This window comes from Physeter macrocephalus, chromosome 5, assembly GCF_002837175.3.
Source record: "Physeter macrocephalus isolate SW-GA chromosome 5, ASM283717v5, whole genome shotgun sequence".
In the NCBI taxonomy this organism is placed as follows: Eukaryota; Metazoa; Chordata; class Mammalia; order Artiodactyla; family Physeteridae; genus Physeter; species Physeter macrocephalus.
Genome location: NC_041218.1, coordinates 84,940,304 through 84,958,887, shown reverse-complemented (window position 1 = coordinate 84,958,887; position 18,584 = coordinate 84,940,304). Strand labels below are relative to the sequence as shown.

At 36.1% G+C, this 18,584-nt stretch overlaps 1 protein-coding gene across 1 annotated transcript in view; it reads right to left on the bottom strand.

The window, feature by feature from the left end:
- SEMA3C (semaphorin 3C) overlaps nt 1-16,792 on the bottom strand; it is a 202,530-nt gene extending 185,738 nt beyond the window's left edge. Inside the window, exons 1-2 of the mRNA XM_024115944.3 lie at nt 16,644-16,792; nt 14,471-14,611 (exon numbers count right to left, since the gene is read on the bottom strand). Of these exons, the coding sequence (XP_023971712.1) occupies nt 14,471-14,573 (103 nt within the window). The 5' untranslated portion in view covers nt 14,574-14,611; nt 16,644-16,792. The remainder of the gene's footprint in view (nt 1-14,470; nt 14,612-16,643) is intronic.
- Nucleotides 16,793-18,584: the final 1,792 nt, after the last annotated feature.

Sequence of the window (18,584 nt, the reverse complement as noted above, 5' to 3'; positions counted from 1 at the left end):
AGACATTTAGCTCCTTGGGGCCTCCATGCCCGCCTATTGCCTAAGCACTCTGTAATAAATGAGATAACGTGGAAATTCTCCGAAAAGTAAAAAGCACCCTGCAGAAGTAAAATATTACTACTGAGGGCTCAAAGGCACTTAATTCTTACTGAATAAGGAGGGAGTGTAGAAATGATTGCTTCTGAGCATGCATCTTGGAAATGTAGAATGTACTTGCCATCTTTTACAGCTCAGCACATTGTTTCATGGCTAGTGCTGCCCTAAAATAGCACATGGCTCAGCACTCAGCTCTGCCTTTTATATGCCCTTCTTGCCAACTCATACTCTGCCTTAGAAAACGTCTAACCTTTCTGTTCCTTGCTTTTAACTGTTTTCATTAACAGCAGAGGTTCTCAGTAACACATAAATGGAAATGCAGAAGGCAAAAGAGTCCTGGAGTTTGCCCAAAGCCTGCAGCTCTCTTTATGAATACTTTTATTTTTTGACAGTGATGGAACTAAAATAAAAATGACTGGATTTTTTTTAACCTCATTATATACGAGATATTTGGAAACTGAAAAAACTGAGTGTGTCTCAGTGCTACAGTTAGTTGATGCTGCAATGGTATCCATAAAAAAGAACACCTGAATTTTTTTTTTCTTTAAAAGAAAGTACAGGCTATATTGAACTTATGGAGACACACCCTGATAAATCTGTATAATGAGGTAAGGAGAGTGAATAATAAGTTTTTCTATAGTTATCCTTTGTCTGAGCTCAGATTTGCTCTCACAGCCACAAAAGGAAACCTCACCTACAGCAATAAAATAAACTTGTTCCAGAGGGTGATTCCCTCATCCTTACCTTGATGAAACTGAAATTGAAGAGAGAATTAGGAATGGTATACAGAATGAGTTTTATTTCTTTTATTTTCAGGAAGGCTTGCTGTTCCAAGAGAAGAGCAAAAATATACTGTGACACCCTTAACATGATAAAGTGAGTTATAGTGTGACTTCCTCAGAAAATGTTTTTTTATTTTAATTGTGATTTTTGTGGACCTTAAAACTAATTCTAGCAGCATCTACAGAAATGGCTCTGGCTCTGGACTCTGACTGCTTGTGTTTTATCGTGTCCCTTTCCATTCCTGTGACCTCAGGTAAGTTACTTTCTCTGTACCTCCATTTTATGAGGATGAAAATAGTGCCTAATTCACAGTGTTGTTAGAGAATAAAATGAGGTAATGTGAACTATTTAGAATAGAGCCTGGCACAAAGGCAACATTAATGTTAGTGATTATTATTATAATGAATACAAATAAATTATCAAAATATTTTAGAAACACAGAAGACAAAATGGTAGAACACATCTATGAAGGATGGAAAAATGCATATATTTAGTTCTAGGTATATTTTTCTAAATCAAAACTGCAAAGAAAGACTATGTAACGTATCCTATTATCCACACTTGTGAAAAACATATCCACAAATTTGATCAACATGTAAAATGGATTTTAAATAATCTATCAAGCATCACTTGAGCCACCTTCATTTGACAGTTCAATCATAAATATTCACATGTATCTATGGATAATCACGGAATATGACACATTTTTTCATGGAATTGCAATAGTTGGTTGACTAAATTAACAGAGCATATAAACTCACTCTTCTGATTTCAGATTACTAAAGCATCCCTCTTTGTTCCCAACTGCAGGAACCTTGTACCTCCAGGAATGGCTTAACATCACAACATCATCTTTTGGCAACAGAATTAAGCTTATTAGATTCTGAGAAAACTCACCTAGAACAAGAATTACTTTTTTATGACAGGAAATGTTTCCAACATTTTTTCTAAAAATCATTTTAAAAGAGATCCACAGCATATCATTGTAATACATTTCTGTCCTAATATTTCCCAGAGACATTCTTTGCTATACTTAAAACTTCTCTCCTCCAATTCAAGGCTATGAAACAGATTTTGTCTTATTTTGACTACTAGAGTCCCATGTCAATATATACCTTAGGGCAAAATAGACATATGAATTTTTTGGCAATTTCTTCTCATTTTCTATTCCCACAGTATTTTACAACTGTTTTAACTTGCTCTTTACATCACAAATTTAGTGCTACTCCAAAGATTCTTTATGCTTTAGGTAACATCCAACTCACACGTGCATTCATCAATCCCTTCCTGAGTTCAGTGACTCTCTCACAGGGGAAGAATGCAAGGAGCTTCTTATTCACACAGCACCCCTTGTTGAGTTAGGTTTATTAAAACATGCAGGTGTTATTTAAGATGTTTAACTGACATTTAACTGAGACCACTGGAAGGGAAATTAAAGGAAATTGTAGTAACACAAGTTTTCCCAAGAACTAAGTATTTCAGAAGATTCAATACAACCAGAGAGCATTCTCCAAGATTAATGGAGTAATCAAGGCTTTATTTTTATCTCTTGGGCAACCAGCAGACAAACTGTTTTCAACAAATGTGCCTTGCGATGTTAATGCTACCAGAGTTCATAAAGAGGCAATTTATTGTTTTGAGTTTATTGTCCAATAACAATTTATCAGCTTTTGGATTCAGCCTACTAGTTCACAGGGGTCCTTTCATTTATTGTTTAATTAACTAAGCTTCTTGTCAAATGAGGCAGATATTAAAAGATAAAAGAAGTTTTGTAAAATTCCATCATCTTTCATTTGTATACTATCAATGACCTGGAGACTTTGACAACTTTATTAATTAAAATTTAGCACTGAAGGAAGGCAAAAAGAATCACAAAGTAAATAACTGAAAGAATTTATAATCTTATGCAACCCTAGTCTCTACACTGAATACACTTGTTTCCCAATACAACTCACACTGACATTTTTATGTTTTTAAACCACTGTCATGCATATGTAAATGTAAATGTAAAACTCAACTTTGGGCTGGAAAATTGGCCAATATTAGCTATGTATCCAAATAGTAAAAATCTTTATGGAGTTTTAATCTTTTAATTGTTTTTTCTTTTGAGTTTTAGGTAATTAGTCACAGGCTTAAATGGGGTGAGGAACAGTTTAGTAGTAGAAAGTCTTTACTGAACATAGCAAGGAATTACTAGCAGTCACAAATAATTGACTTTTCTGCCATGCATTTAACTATCAATGAATTTATTTTTGAGCATTCATAGCTTTATAAAGCAATTTAAAATATTTCCATGGTTATCTTGATAACTCATAAGAGTTTTTTAGAAACTCAAAAAAGAAAACTTGAAGTGGAGCCAGACAGCTGCCTATTCAGTACAATGATATTCAGGCTTTTTGAAGCTTTTGTTTTATTGAGTGCACCTTAGTCTTATCCTACTTCTTTATTTCAGAATATTATCTTTCTAGATCTAAAAACATAAACAAAAATGATAATCCAGTATTTATCAGGATTACTTAAAAAAATAAGGTCTGATAACTTAGAGGTTTGTAATAACAAAACCAAAACATCCACATGACTGAATTAGTGCTTCTTTGCCAAAAAATCCACCTCTGGCACAGCAACCCACAATTAGGAGGGATCTCACAAATATAGAGCTTCTCCTTGAGGAGTAAATGGTTTGTGCCCCATATCAAGCACCCCAACCCTTGGGACTTGCACAGGAGACATGAGGCCCCATAATGTCTGGTTTTGAAAACAAAGGGGCTTATGTCCAGGAGACCCAAAAGGCTGCTGGGAAGTGAGTTTCTGCTATTAAAGGGCTTTTACATACAGACAACTCGCCTTGGGACTCAGCACAAAAGTAGCAGTTTGAAAACCTCCTGGTCTATATGTGAAGGAAATTCATTTGCTAATCTTAAAGCATCTGCTGGAGGTATAGTGGCCTTTTAGGACTCTCTCTGGGGATGGAGGTGTTGGTGGGTGACATTTTTTGTGTTCTCCCCTCTACCTGGCTAGTACCATCAGGCACATACAGTCACAGCACTTTCCTGCTGCTCCGCTAAATCTCTGGCATTCATGACCTGCCCTGTGTTCTCCTGCTGCCTTCTAAAGCTGGAAGTTGCATTACTGTACTCTCCTGCTCCATCTCTAAAGTTAACATCTGCAGATGCATCATGACCCTGAGTTCTCCTGCTGCCTCGCTAAAGCCAGCAGGTGTGCACAGTCCACACAGGAGATGCACCCTGATCACCTGCCTCTGGTGGCCAGGGGAGCTTCCGTTTCTGGGCCCTACAGGACTGAAACAATCAGAGAGTCAGTTCTTGGAGGGCTACCACACCCAGGGCATTGAACAGTCAGCAGAATGAAACACAACCCCAGTCTTTCTGTGAAAAAAGGTCTATTTTCTTGAGCTTCAACCTGAGGGGGAGACTTAAGGTTTGCCACACATCTAGAAGCTATGGAAGTGCTCTCAGGGAATGTAGGACAGGGAATGCCATCATTGTATTCTCCTCCCTTGGCCTCACTACAGCTCACTGGTGCCTCCCAGAAAGGAGTTTATACACTCGTCTGGAGCCCTGAGTTTTGCAACTGTCATCCAAGGGACACCTCCACATCACCTGATCTGGAAGACAGCAGGGCTTACATTTGTGGTCCCACAGAGCTGTATATATTTGCATACTTTAAAAGCTGCTACCTTAGGGTATTCTTTCCAATCAGCCTGAAACTAGGTGCTCTCTGAGATCCCTCCCTATGGAACACTGACGGGGCTTGGTACACCCTCAACATCTGTGACATCCCCAAAATAAATCAGGCTGCTTAGACAATCACAAAGGTTTGAGAGACAAGCAAGAGTTACTGCAAGGTTGAACAACAAGGTTCATCTCCTACATAAGACCACTCCTTTGAGACTGAGAGAGGTAGCTGTTTCATCTAATACATAGAAACAAATACAGAGAGTCAAGCAAAATGAGGAAACAAGAATATGTTCCAAACAAAGAACATAATAAAACCTCAGAAAAAATCTGAATTAAATGAAGACAAGTAATTTATCTGATAAACAGTTCAAAGTACTAGTCATAAAGATTTTCATTGAATTTGGGAGAAGACTGGATGAACACAGTGAGAACTTGAAAAAATACAGAAAGGATAAGAAAGTACCAAACAGAAGTCTCAGAATTGAAGAATACAAAAATGGAACTGAAAAATACACTAGAGGAGTTCAACAGCAGACTAGATGAAACAGAAGAAAGAATCGGTAATCTGGAAGACAGGGCAGTGGTAATTCACACAAACAGGGCAGCAAAAGAAAAAAAGAATTTTAAAAAGTTAAGATAGTTTATAGGACCTATAGGACAACATAAAGAGAAACAGCATTTGCCTTATAGGGGTCCCAGAAGGAGAAGAGAGAGAAAAAAGACAGAAGGTTTATTTGAAGAAATAATGGCTGAAAACTTCCTTAACCTGGGAAAGGAAACAGAATCCAGATCCAGGAATCCCAGAAAGTTCCAAATAAGAAGAACCCAAAGAGATCCACACCAAGACACATCATAATTACACTGTCACAATTTAAAGATTGAGAAAGAATATTAAAAACAGCAAGAGAAAAAAAAACAACTTGTTACATATAAGGGAACCCCCATTAGACTATCAGCAGAATTTTCAGCAGAAACTTGGCAGGACAGAGGGAATAGCATGATATATCCAAGGTGCTGAAAGGAAAAACTTCCAACCAAAAATACTCTACCCCACAAGGTTATCATCCTGAATTGAAGGAGAGATAAAGTTTTCCAGGCAAGAAAAAGCTAAAGGAGTTCATAACCAGTGAAATGGCCTTACATGAAAAGTTAAAGGGACTTTTTTAAGCTGGAAAGAAATGGTACCAATTAGTAACAAGAAAACATATGAAAATAAAAATCTCACTGGATTATATAGTAAAGGTAGTGGATTAATCACTTATGAAGCTAGTGTGAAGGTTAAAAGACAAAAGTAGTAAAAATAACTATAACTATAATTAGTTAAGGGATACATAAACTAAAAAGATGTAAAATGTGAAATCAAAAACATAAAAGGTGGTGGGGGGAGTAAAAGTATACAGTTCTAGAATGCATTCAAATTTAACTTGTTTTCAACTTAGAGTAGACTGTTATGTATATAAGCTGTTATATGTGAACCTCATGGTAACCACAAAGCAAAAACCTGTAGTAGATACACAAAAGATGAGAAAAAAAATCTAAGCATAACACTAAAGAAAGTCATAAAAACACAAGGGAAGAGAGTAAGAGAAGATGAAAGGAGCAGAGAAGAACTACAAAACAGCCCAAAAAAACAATTAGCAAATTTGTACATACCTATTAAACATTACTTTAAATGTAAAGGGAACAAATTCTACAATCAAAAGACAGAGTGGCTGAATGGATTAAAAAACAAGGCCCATCTACATGCTTCTTACAAGTGACTCACTTCAGACGTAAGGACATACATAGACTAAATGTTAGGGATGAAAACATATGTTTTATGCAAACAAAACCAAAAGAAAGATGGGGTAGCTATACTTATATCAGACAAAATAGACTTTAAAACAAATAATGTAAAAAAAAAAAAACCAAAGATGGTCATTACATAATGATAAAGGGGTTAAACCAACAAGAAGATATAACATTTGTAAATATTTGTGCACCCAAAATAAGAGTACCTCAATATATAAAGCAAATATTAACAGACCTAAAGGGAGAAAATGACAGCAGTATAATAATAGCAGGGGACTTTAGTATCCCACTAAGATCAATGTATAGATCATCCAGACAGAAAATTAACAGAACATCAGTCTTAAACAACACATTAGACCAGAAAAATTTAACAGATGTATACAGAACATTCCATCCAAAAGCAGCAGAATACACATTCTTCTCAAGTGCACATGGAATATTTTCCAGGATAGATCATACATTAGGTCATAAAACAAGTCTCAATGAATTTAAGAAGACTGAAGTCAATTCAAGCATCCTTTCTGATTATAATAGTATAAAACTAGAAATCAGTTACAAGAAAAAAACCCCACAAATATGTGGAGATTAACCAACATGCTACTGAACAACCAATGGGCCAATGAAGAAATCAAAAGAGAAATCAAAAAATACCTTGGGACACATGAAAATGGAAATACAAGAACTACAACACACCAAAATCTATGGGATAGAGCAAAAACAGTGGTAAGAGGGAATCATAGTGATACAGGCCTACCTCAAGAAACAAGAAAATATCAAATAAACCATCTAACTTTACATTTAAATGGACTAGAAAAAGAAGAATAAATGAAACCCAAATTAGTAGAAGGGAGGAAATAATAAAGATCAGTGTGGAAATAAATTAAACAGAGACTAAAAGACAACAGAAAAGATTAAGGAAACTAAGATCTGGTTCTTTGAAAAGATAAACAAAATTTTTTTGATGCACCAAAGAGAAAAAGAGAGAGGGTTCAAATAAATAAAATCAGAAACGAAAAAGGAGACTTTACAGAAATATAAGGAATCACAGAAATAAAAGGAATCATAAAAGACTACTATGAACAATTAAACACCAACAAATTTGACAACCCAGAAGAAATGGATAAGTTTCTAGAAGCATACGATCTGCCAAGATTCAATGATGAGGAAATAGCTAATTTGAATAGACCAATTACTAATAAAGAGGTTGAATCAGTAATCAAAAATGTCCCAACAAACAAAAGTCTAGGACCAGATGGCTTCTCTGGTGAATTCTACCAAACATTCAAAGAAGTTGTAATATCTATCCTTCTTAAAACTCTTCCAAAAAATTGAAGAGGAGGGAATGCTTCCAAACTCATTTTATGAGGCTAGCATTACCCTGATACCAAAGCCAGTAAAGGACACCAAACACAGACACACAAATTACAGGCCAATATCCCAGATGAGCATAGGTGCAAAGATCCTCAACAAAATATTAGCAAACAGAATTCAACAATACACTAAAAAGAGCATACACCATGATCAAGTGGGATTTATTCTAGGGATGTAGGGATGGTTCAACATCTGCAAATCAATCAACATAATATACCACATTAACACAATGAAGGAGAAAAATCACACGATTGTCTCAAATAAATGCAGAAAAAGCATTTGACAAAATCCAACTTTCATTCACAATAAAAACTCAACAAAGGGGGTATAGAGGGAACATGCTTCAACATAATAAGGACCCTATATGACAAACCCACAGTAACCTCATATTCAATGGTGAAAAGCTGAAAGCTTTTCCTCTAAGATTAGGAACAAGACAAGGATGCCCACTCTTGCCACTTCTATTCAACATAATATTGGAAGTCCTAGCCGGTGCAAAGAAAAAGAAAGAAAAAGAAATACAAGACATCCAAATTGGAAAGGAAGAAGTAATATTGTCACTATTTGTGGACAACATGATTATATATATAGAAATTCATAAGACTTCACAAAAAAACTGTTAAAACTAATAAACTCAGTAAATTTTCAGAGTACAAAATCAATATTCAAAATTTGGATGCATTTCTATACACTAACAATGAACTATTAGAAAGAGAAATTAAGAAAACAATCCTCCCATTATAATTGCATCAGAAAGAATAAAATACTTTATTTCTATTAATCAAAACCATTTTATTATTATTTTTTTTTTTGTGGTATGCGGGCCTCCCTCCGCTGTGGCCTCTCCCGTTGCGGAGCACAGGCTCCGGACGCGCAGGCTCAGCGGCCATGGCTCACGGGCCCAGCTGCTTCGCGGCATGTGGGATCCTCCCAGACCGGGGCGCGAACCCGGTTCCCCTGCATTGGCAGGCGGACGCGCAACCGCTGCGCCACCAGGGAAGCCCCAATCAAAACCATTTTTGATATTCCAGATAGGAATCATGGATTAGGGCAAAGGATAAAGGGCCAAATGAATGCCAGTGAGTTTGTGCATTATGTAAATCTTACCTAGCATCTTTCTCTTACATCACATTGACTAAACTTGAGTCGCATAGCCACTCATGCTTGTAAAGAAATCTGGAGGACCAAGACAGCAAGGAAGCATCCCCACTTCTATCATCAATGAAAACACAGACTGCAGCTTTGGAAGACTCTATACACACTACCTCACTGGATCACTACATAAACCCAGTGAAGTATGTATTCAGCACCTACATTGGTGCTAAGAATTTCTGAGTGTTAGAATATTACTGTTTCCCATTATTTTCTGTTCTTACAAAAACCAGCATCAGGAAGAATGCCTTAAATATTAAACTTTTAGTTGTGCATGGTCCAAGACCAAAGACAGAAGCAGGAGAGACTAATTTACCACAGGAACCATGGAGGAGCTTCTCTTTGTTTTGCTTTGAAAAGCAGATATGAGAGGAGCTGAGTAAGACATGATGACTAAATGTAATGTGCTATCCTGGATGGGATCCTGGAACAGAAAAAGGACATTAGGTGAAAACTAAGGAAATCTTAAAAAATGGACTTTAATACTAAGATATAAATATTGGTCTATTAATTGTAACCAATGTACCATATTAATATAAGATGTTAGCAACAGAGGAAACTGGGTGTAGGGTATATGGAAGCTCCCTGTACTACCTTCTTAATTTTTCTGTAAATCTAAAACTCTTCTAACAGTAAAGTTTATTTAAAAGGAAAAAAAGAGTAAATACCTAGGAATAAATTTAACCAAAGAGGTGAAAGACCTACACACTGAAAACTATATACTGAAAGAAACTGAAGAAGAAACATGGAAATGAAAAGACATTCTGTGCTTATGCATTGGAAGAATTAATACAGTTAAAATGTCCATATTACCCAAAGCAATATACAGATTCAGTGCAGTCCCTATCAAAATTCCAATGACATCTTTCACGGAAATTGAACAAACAATTCCAAAATTTGTATGGAACCACAAAAGACCCTGAATAGCCAAGCAATTTTGAGAAAGATGAATAAGGCTGGGATATCATGCACCCTGATTTCAAACTATATTACAAAGCTGTAGTAATCAAAAGTGTACAGTATTGGCATAAAAACAGACACATAGGTAAATGTAACAGAACACAGAGACCAGAAATAAACTCAAGCATACACGGTCAATCATTTACAACAAAGAAGCTAAGAATATACAATGGGGAGAGGACAGCCTCCTCAATAAATGGTGTTGGAAAAACTGCACAGCCCAATGCAAAAAAAGAAAAAAAAAAGAATCCAGACTATTATTTTATAGCATACACAAAAATTTACTCCAAATGGATTAAAGATTTAAAAGTAAGAGCAGAAACAAAAAACTCTTAGAAGACAACACAGGAAATAAGTTCCTTGACATCAGTCTTGGCGATGATTTTTTTGGTCTGACTCCAAAAGCAAAGGCAACAAAAGCAAAAATCAACAAATGGAACTATATCAAAGTAAAAAGCTGCTGCACAGCAAAGGAACCCACCAACAAAATAAAAAGGCAACCTTCTGAATGGGAGAATATATTTGCAAAACATATTATATATCCAATAAGGGGTATTACCCACAATATATAAAGGCCTCATACAACTCAATAGCAAAATTACAAATAATTCGACTAAAAAATGGGCAGAAGATATGAATAAACATTTTCCAAAGAGTCATACAAATGGCCAAGGGGCACATGAAAAGATACTCCACATCACTCATCTTCAGGGAAATGCAAATCAAAATCACAATGAGGTAGCTCACCTTAGACCACATCTGTCAGAACGGCTACCAACAAAAAGACAAGAAATAAGTGTTGGCGAGAATGTGAAGAAAAGGGAACCCTTGTGCACTGTTGGTGGGAATGTAAATTGCTGCAGCAACTACAGAAAACAGTGGGGAGGTTCCTCAAAAAACTGAAAATAGAATTACCATATGATTCAGTAATTCCACTTCTAGGTATTTATCCAAAGAGAATGAAAACCCTAACTCAAAAGATATGTGAACACCCAAGTTCACTGCAGCATTATTTAAAGTAGCCAAGATATGGAAACAACCTAAGCTGCTGTCAATGGATGAATGGATAAAGAAGATATGGTATGCATATACAATGGAATATTATTCACCCACAAAAAAGAATGAAATCTTGCTATTTGCAACAACATGGATGGTCCTTGAGGGCATTATGCTAAGTGAAATAAGTCAGACAAAGACAAAAACTGTATGATCTAATTTATATATGGCATCTTAAAAAAAAAAATCCAAGCCTTAGATACAGAGCACAGATTGGTGGTTCCAGAGGCAGGGGGTGGGGGGTGGGCAAAATTGGTGAAGGGGTCAAAAGATATAAACTTCTGGGTATAAAATAAATACATTATGGGGATATAATATATAGCATGGTGACTACAATTAATAATACTGTATTTGAAAATTGCTAAGAAAGCAAATCTTAAAGTTCTTATCACAAGAAAAATAATTTTTGGAACTTTCTACAATGACATATGGTAACAACCTGTTGCAGTAACCATTTTGCAGTGTATACAAATATCGCATCATTATGTTGTACACCTAAAACTAATACAATGTTATATGTCAATTATATCACAGTAAAAATGTAAACAAAAGAGAAAAGACTCTATCTCATTTTTTAATAGAAACAATATTTAACACATTTAAAGCAGGCATCAGATTTCATATCTATTCAAATATAGACAATATTTCCATTTTTCTGAAGCTCAGCACCTTTTCTTAAAATTACATGCAACTGATATCTTCTGTCAAATTATGGAGTATTTATTCCTGATTTTGTAAAAGACTACATGCTAAAATTTCTTCTTGATAAAGCAGAATCTTTTCAACAATGATTTCCCTTGTATATTAGCAAGCAAAACAAGTTTTGTCTATTTATATACATAGCCTCACCTTTCCTTTTGACCCTTATTGATCTTAAAGATTTTCTGGAAAAAAAATATGACAATAATGTTATGAAATGTGAATTTGTCAAACAATTGGAATTTTTTTCAAGAAAAATTCAACTCAAATAAAAATAATTTGCATGAACTTTTTATTCATTTGAAAAGGTATATGGCATAAAATAAGAATTATAAAAATTATGAAATGCAATATCTAATAGGAGTCACAGTTCTTTTAACACACAAGATTTATCTAGCACAAATGTAACTAATTAATAACACCTGAAGTACATTCTCCCATAGTAGTGATGACCATCTGGTTGACCTTGCACTAGATGAATAAGGAAGGCAAATCTGTAAATCATTGTTTCCCAAATGTTATCACCACCACAAGAAGGGATGGAATTTGGATGGGAGAAGAGATCTCTTACTTCACACACCTTTAAATTGACTGTGATTCTTAATTGGACAGTAAGATAAGACTGAGAGGATTCTTCTAATGTGTCACTCAGAAATTTTTAAATATGAAATAAATGAAAGTATGTATCTGTATATATTTAAATTAACATATTCATATATATATCAACCCTGTACAAAGTTCTATATTTTGATGTTAAGACTAAACCATTTTGGAAGAAATTTAGTAACCTATTCAGTGCGATACTCAGAGAAGTCATAATAAGATCAAAGAGACACTTTAAGTGATAAGAAATTTGGAACAGGATCTCAAGCAGGTACACTGTCAAATCTCTTAAGAAAATTACTATGAATTAATGATTAAAATATATACATGTTAACAACTGGTTCTGCTCAAGGTACTTTTCCAATGATACTTTGTCTATTATACAGTTCATTTTTGGAGTTTTTTTTGGTATTAATTTAGAAATCGTGGCATTTCGTTATGCTTGTTGATATATCTCTTTAAAACAGTATTCAAATTAAGTGAATTCTATCTCTCTAATTATTTCCTAGTAAGACTCTTGGGAAGAATAAAATAGGAATTATAAGACTTTCAGTTCATTAGCTTATCTAATCACGCTGTATTCTGCATATGTTATAAATTAAAGTACTATTCTGTAAGAATCTGTTTTGAGTTTAAGAGCATTTAAAATTTTAGATATTCAGAATTTTAAAAAGCCCATCATAATTTCTAGTCACTTTGTAAATAGCAGTCATTGTCCTACATGGTATTGAAGTTTGGTTTTAAAAGATTGTATTACTTAATTTCCTCTGTAAAAGGTAAATTGTAATTGTCTTTTCAAACACAGACTTGATGAATTATCTCTAGTGACACACTTGTTTCTAATATTTACATATTTTGGCTTAAGTTTCAGTTAAAAGAAGTTCGATTAGTTTCGATGTAATAGAGAGAGCAGGTTTAGATACCTCATCTATGAGACCACTCCATCTTCCTATATGCTGAGAGAAATACAGAAAACTGGGGAGAAATTGTACTGTTCTTAATGCCTTTCTTTTTTATTTGATTAGGTAATTCATAGTTCTCAACTTGGGAGAAGAGGTGTTAGCAGACTGCAAGATTTGTTAGTAATTAAAAAAAAAAAGATACTTCAAAGGTCCGTTTTTCCTTTCTTCCCAACTTAACTGGATAGCCATGGGTTTTTGAGGGGAATGCCTAACTCAGAAGCTAAGGAAACAATTAGAAGCTCACACACTCTAAGTTCTAAATAAGGCCCCTTCAGTGCTTATGATGACCTTGGGGAAAGCACTTGGTGATTTAAGAAAGAAAGAAAAAAGGATAGCCATTTGAGTGATAAGTGTCAGTCATACTGCTGTTTGACATTCAAGATAGAGTTTCAAAGACACCCTGCTATATAAGGCTTGAGAGGATACTATTTCTCAAATGAATGAAAATATGCCCAGTGACACTGAGGTTTACACAGAGACAGAGCTGAAAGAAGTAATAAAAATATAAGTGACCCTGACTGGCAGGATGATCTTCCTGATCCATTTCTTATTCCATCTGTCCAATTAGTATGGGTTACGTGACTGACCAAAATCATCCATCTACAAGTCATCTGAACTATATACATTAAAGCTCATGCACACATTTGGCAAACCATACCCTCAGAGGACCTTAAGCCTTTCATGTTTGTGAAAATTTGAAATCACACTCGTTTCCCTAAGCTTCTGAAGAGAACATTTGCATACAACAGCAATCAAAAGCCTATTTCCAACTATTCTTTTAGGTCCTTCTCAATTAATTAGGAGACTTTGCCCACCTCAGGAACTCCTCATGGAAATAGAAGAAACACCAGTAGAACAATGTACGGAGAGACCAGTTTTGAGGCTAAGGCCCAAAATGTATTAGAAAAAATTTCAATAATTAAACCTGCATAGCTGTTTCTGCTGATGAGGATTAGCACTTAAGGGGTGTTCCTCAACAAAGCCAAAGGACTACTAAGATCAAAGATCTTAGGCTTTGAGCTCTTCACCATCTCCTCATACATGTGCATATGCAAACACAGAAGAAACTTCAGAAAGGGCAGAATATACTTCAAGCATTTTCATAAACAAATGCGATAGAGGCTTTTGTCTATTAACCAATAATTTAAAATAGCTGTCATCCAAAAAGCTGTCCACTAGATATTTTTAAAGCTAATCAATACTCAATAATATTTTACTGTCTTTAGTAATTTTTGAATCTGGATAAGAAAAAAAGACTTCAAATAACATTGTCCTCAGAGTGTTTATCAACTTTCTTACCATCAAATGTTAAGTAAACTCTTGCTTGGGGCTGAGATGATCCTTTTACACAGGTAGAACAAACAAATACTCCAACCAAGACCCAAATTGCCTGGAATGCCATTTCTGCAGATTTGCAAGTTAATATCCAAGGGAAAATACCTTTAAAATAAAGATAACAAGTTTGTTATATTTCACTTCACATTTTAGGAGCACACCCCCACTCCCCTCCACACACAAAACCAGCAATCTAGACAGAGCACTCTATTCACAAAAGACACAGCTGAACTTTTACAGTCATGCAAACAGCAGGAGGTGCTGTGCCTGTTTCTTAGATGTGAAAGTTTGGATTTGATTTCATTTGTGTCTGGAAGTCTTTGTTAAAAGTGAAATTATTTCATCTTCCAGCAAAATAATGCTAATATTAAACAAGGCAGCCAGGAAAAAGTTACTGATTCCCAAAGGAAAAGCCGATATTTAAACTTGTTCTTCTCTTTAAAAAACACATTACACTGAAAAGACTTGCGAATGGTGCAAATAGGTATTAGTGGATGAAAACTTCTCTTTCTACCATAAATATAGTAGCAGTAGGAAAATCCCACATGAACATTTACTTCCACACACTCATTAGCTCTTTTGGAGTAACCATCTCTGAAATGATATTTCTACACAGAGATCTACTAGTGCTCAATCCTTGATCACTGGAATTAGTTATCTGCCAGTTTATACAGATGACCATACAGCTGTTAAATGATGTAGATGAGGTAACCATGGATTTGTGCCAAATTCAAACCAATGACTTAGTGGTGTGCAATCCAGTGAACCATACATCCCTCAATGCATATTTAAAATAAATCGACTAGAAAGTGGGCTGTCAAAATGTCAAAAGATAAATCAGAGAGACAGGTATTACTGTTTGAAACTATAGCTATAAAATTGATACATGCTATTAACTAATGTCTGAATAACAAAGATCAGGTAATGTGTAACTTCATATCTATAGGAGCTCTAGTGGCTACCATATGCAAAATAAACTCAGGACCATAAAAGAAACCCCATCATTTTGAATCTACCACAAGTATACAATAAGATGACATGACAGAGTTTAATCTAGAAATTTATTTTTACAGGTTACAACAATACTGATCTTCAATATTATGTGGCTTTTAAAATTAAAATTTTACCACTAATTTTATTCAATAAAGAAATGCCACTAAAATTTGAAAAGTAACAGAAGCAATAGAAAAGCTTTAGTAATACAGAAGCAAAGGAACAATTAAACCGAACATGCCATTGTAAACAAAAATTATAAGTTGATTTCCTAGGTGGTACATATGTTATAAGAGGCAGAAACAAAATTGTATGCTTCTTTTACCACACAGATGGAGGAAACCCTAGAGATGTTTGTGTTGGTAATTTTCAAAAGAAACACTTTCTTCCTGCTTCCACAACCTCTTCACCTTGTCATCCCTAAATTAACTTAGAAGAAAATTGATTTTATAGGGTGACTTTCCCTTAGTAATTTGCTCCCTGGTTTTGTTGACTTTATGTATAAAGTTCCCCCCCCACCCCGCCCACAAAGCTATAAATATGCCTAAACTTTGTCTCTTTATTAAGCAGGCTGATAATAATCACGCATTTCTACATATTGCTATTAACAATATCTCATCTGATATGCCTCCACGAGAGCTACATATGCAACAAACTGCAAAGAATAATATTGGAGATGAAATGACAGGTCAAGTGGAGTGAGTATACAGAGCAATGAGATTTCAAGCCAACCTAGAGTTGAGAAGGGACTGAAAGCCAAGTGTCTCATGCACGCCCCCGCCCCTCATATTTTATGACTTCTTCCCTTTAACTCAACCACTTAAGACATGCTGCTTGTTGTTTTCACTTGTACTGATTGAACACTAATAACACGTAAGAAAAGGACTCTTTTATAAAATCCTCTCGAGTAATTTCGCCTTAGAAGGCAGGGAAATACTCAGCTTTAAACTCTCCGCAGGTGTCACAACCTAAAGAAACAATTCCAGCCGGGCTCTCAGCAAGGGAAACACTTCCATGACAAACTGCATGCGCTCTTAAGAAAATATCCAGACCTGAGCACACCGATATGCGAAAAGTCTACACACAGACCCCAAAGTTATATTTTTCTAAATTTGTAATGCTGTAAACAACGAATCCAGCTTACCGATGTGGGACGAGATCAGCACGGAAAAGTCGTCAATTTGCCACAGGTTTGGATCCGCGTGTTTGTAGTCCTTTTCCCCAAAGACCGTAATTTCTAGGGCGTCCCAGCAGTGAAATTCTTTCTTCCCGGTCCTCTGAGTTTCTTTGTAAAGGAATCCTCAGCGTTGCAGTGGCGCGGCACCGGGAGCCCTGCTCTGCGTCGCTCAATCAAGCACTACGGAGTGAATGGAAAGTGGCCGGCGCATGGGGCGAGCGCTCGGGTGTCCGATTACAGCGACGCGGCGCGCGGCTCTGGCTGCCCCGGCGCGCCGCCCAGCCGGCTCGCTTCACCCGCCCAGCACACTCGGCCGCATCTCCACCCGCCGCGAGGCCCCACCCAGAGCGCGCCCGCGAGAGGGTGGCAGGGAGCCGCCAGGGCGGGGCCGACCCCAGGACAAGCCGCCCTAGAGATACAGGAATGCGCCGCAGCAGTCTGGGGGACGAACTGAACACCTCTGCTGCTTTCGCGCTCTGCAGTGGAGTGAACAACTTAACAGGGTGTGCTCCAGGGTTTTTGTTTGTTACCGGCCGCTCTTGGAAGGCATTCAAGATTAAGCTTGGCCTTAAATATCAAAGTGCAAAGCAGCTTTTGCAAGAGAAGGATCACTAAATCCTTTTAAGGCAGAGATGCGTTTTTAAAAGGGCATGAGTCTCTCGTCCTTTTCTTGTAGAAAATTTTCTAAAACCGGTCGAGATAAACCAACAGCCTCATCGCAGAAGTTTATCCTTTTAATGGGTATTGTTTCCTATTGTGTTTCCTTAATGTCCGATAGGCGGTAACTCTGTTGACCTCACCACGTTGACTCATAAAATACTCTACCTCTACCCTCCCAGATATTACCAAAACATAATTACAAGAAATTATTTCACAGTTTTGTAGAGGAAGGCTGTTCCGAACTATGCCAACAGAGAGAGGTTTACAAATCTAGACCTCAGGGGATATATTTCCAGCACTACTTTCAGGTAAACTTGTTAAACTCTGGAATGACTTTGATGTTTAAGTGAAAATTATTCCTCCGGATCACAATGAGCTACATATTTGAACTTCGGGAGAAATGAGCTTCCACCTCCATAAAATGAGCAGGTACTTGCTTAAAAAGCACTGTGGTCTACAGCCCAGCAGATGTCACTATACAGAGGGAACATGGAGTGTAATTTCTCCACCTTGTTCCTCATAATTTTCTTTATGAAGTAAAGCAGATCACTAAATTCTTATAAACTATCATAGAAAACACTTCTGAGAGTGCAAAATCTTTGATGGAGTGGGACAGCTGAACTAAATCTCAGGTAGGAGGAAGTGAAGAAGTGATTAAGATATATCTTTCATGTATCTAAGCACCACTTGTTATGTCGACATAAGTCATGTCCCTAACTCTCTCTGTATAGCTGAGATATGAAGGGATCATGTCAAATAAGAATGCAAATTTAAGTGTTCAAAAATTATATTCCAGGGCCAATATTATCTTCAAACACAACTATGTTTATGAAAGAAATTTCAAATTCAGTGGATGTGTTCTTTTAAAAAAATCTAATACAGTTAAATTATTTTTTGTGATAATTAGTGCAATAAAAATGTGAGTAGCTCCTTGATATGTTTGTAATAATGAATTTAACCCACAAAACATCTGACAGTATCAAAAAACCAGATGCAAACATGAGTAAGCACTATGCATGGTTTTCTCTGAAATACTTCTGCAACTGATTAAGACCCAAGTTATACTGACCACTATTATCTTCCTACTGATGCCTGAGTCAGCATTTGTAAATTAGGAAGACAGGGAATAAGTCATTAAGAAAGAAGAATGCTGTGAGCTTTAACAAATTATGTAATTCTTAATTTCAAAATGTGGGGTCATTAGACACTGATTAATCTGTAAATCCATGTAAAGTAGAATATATTTAC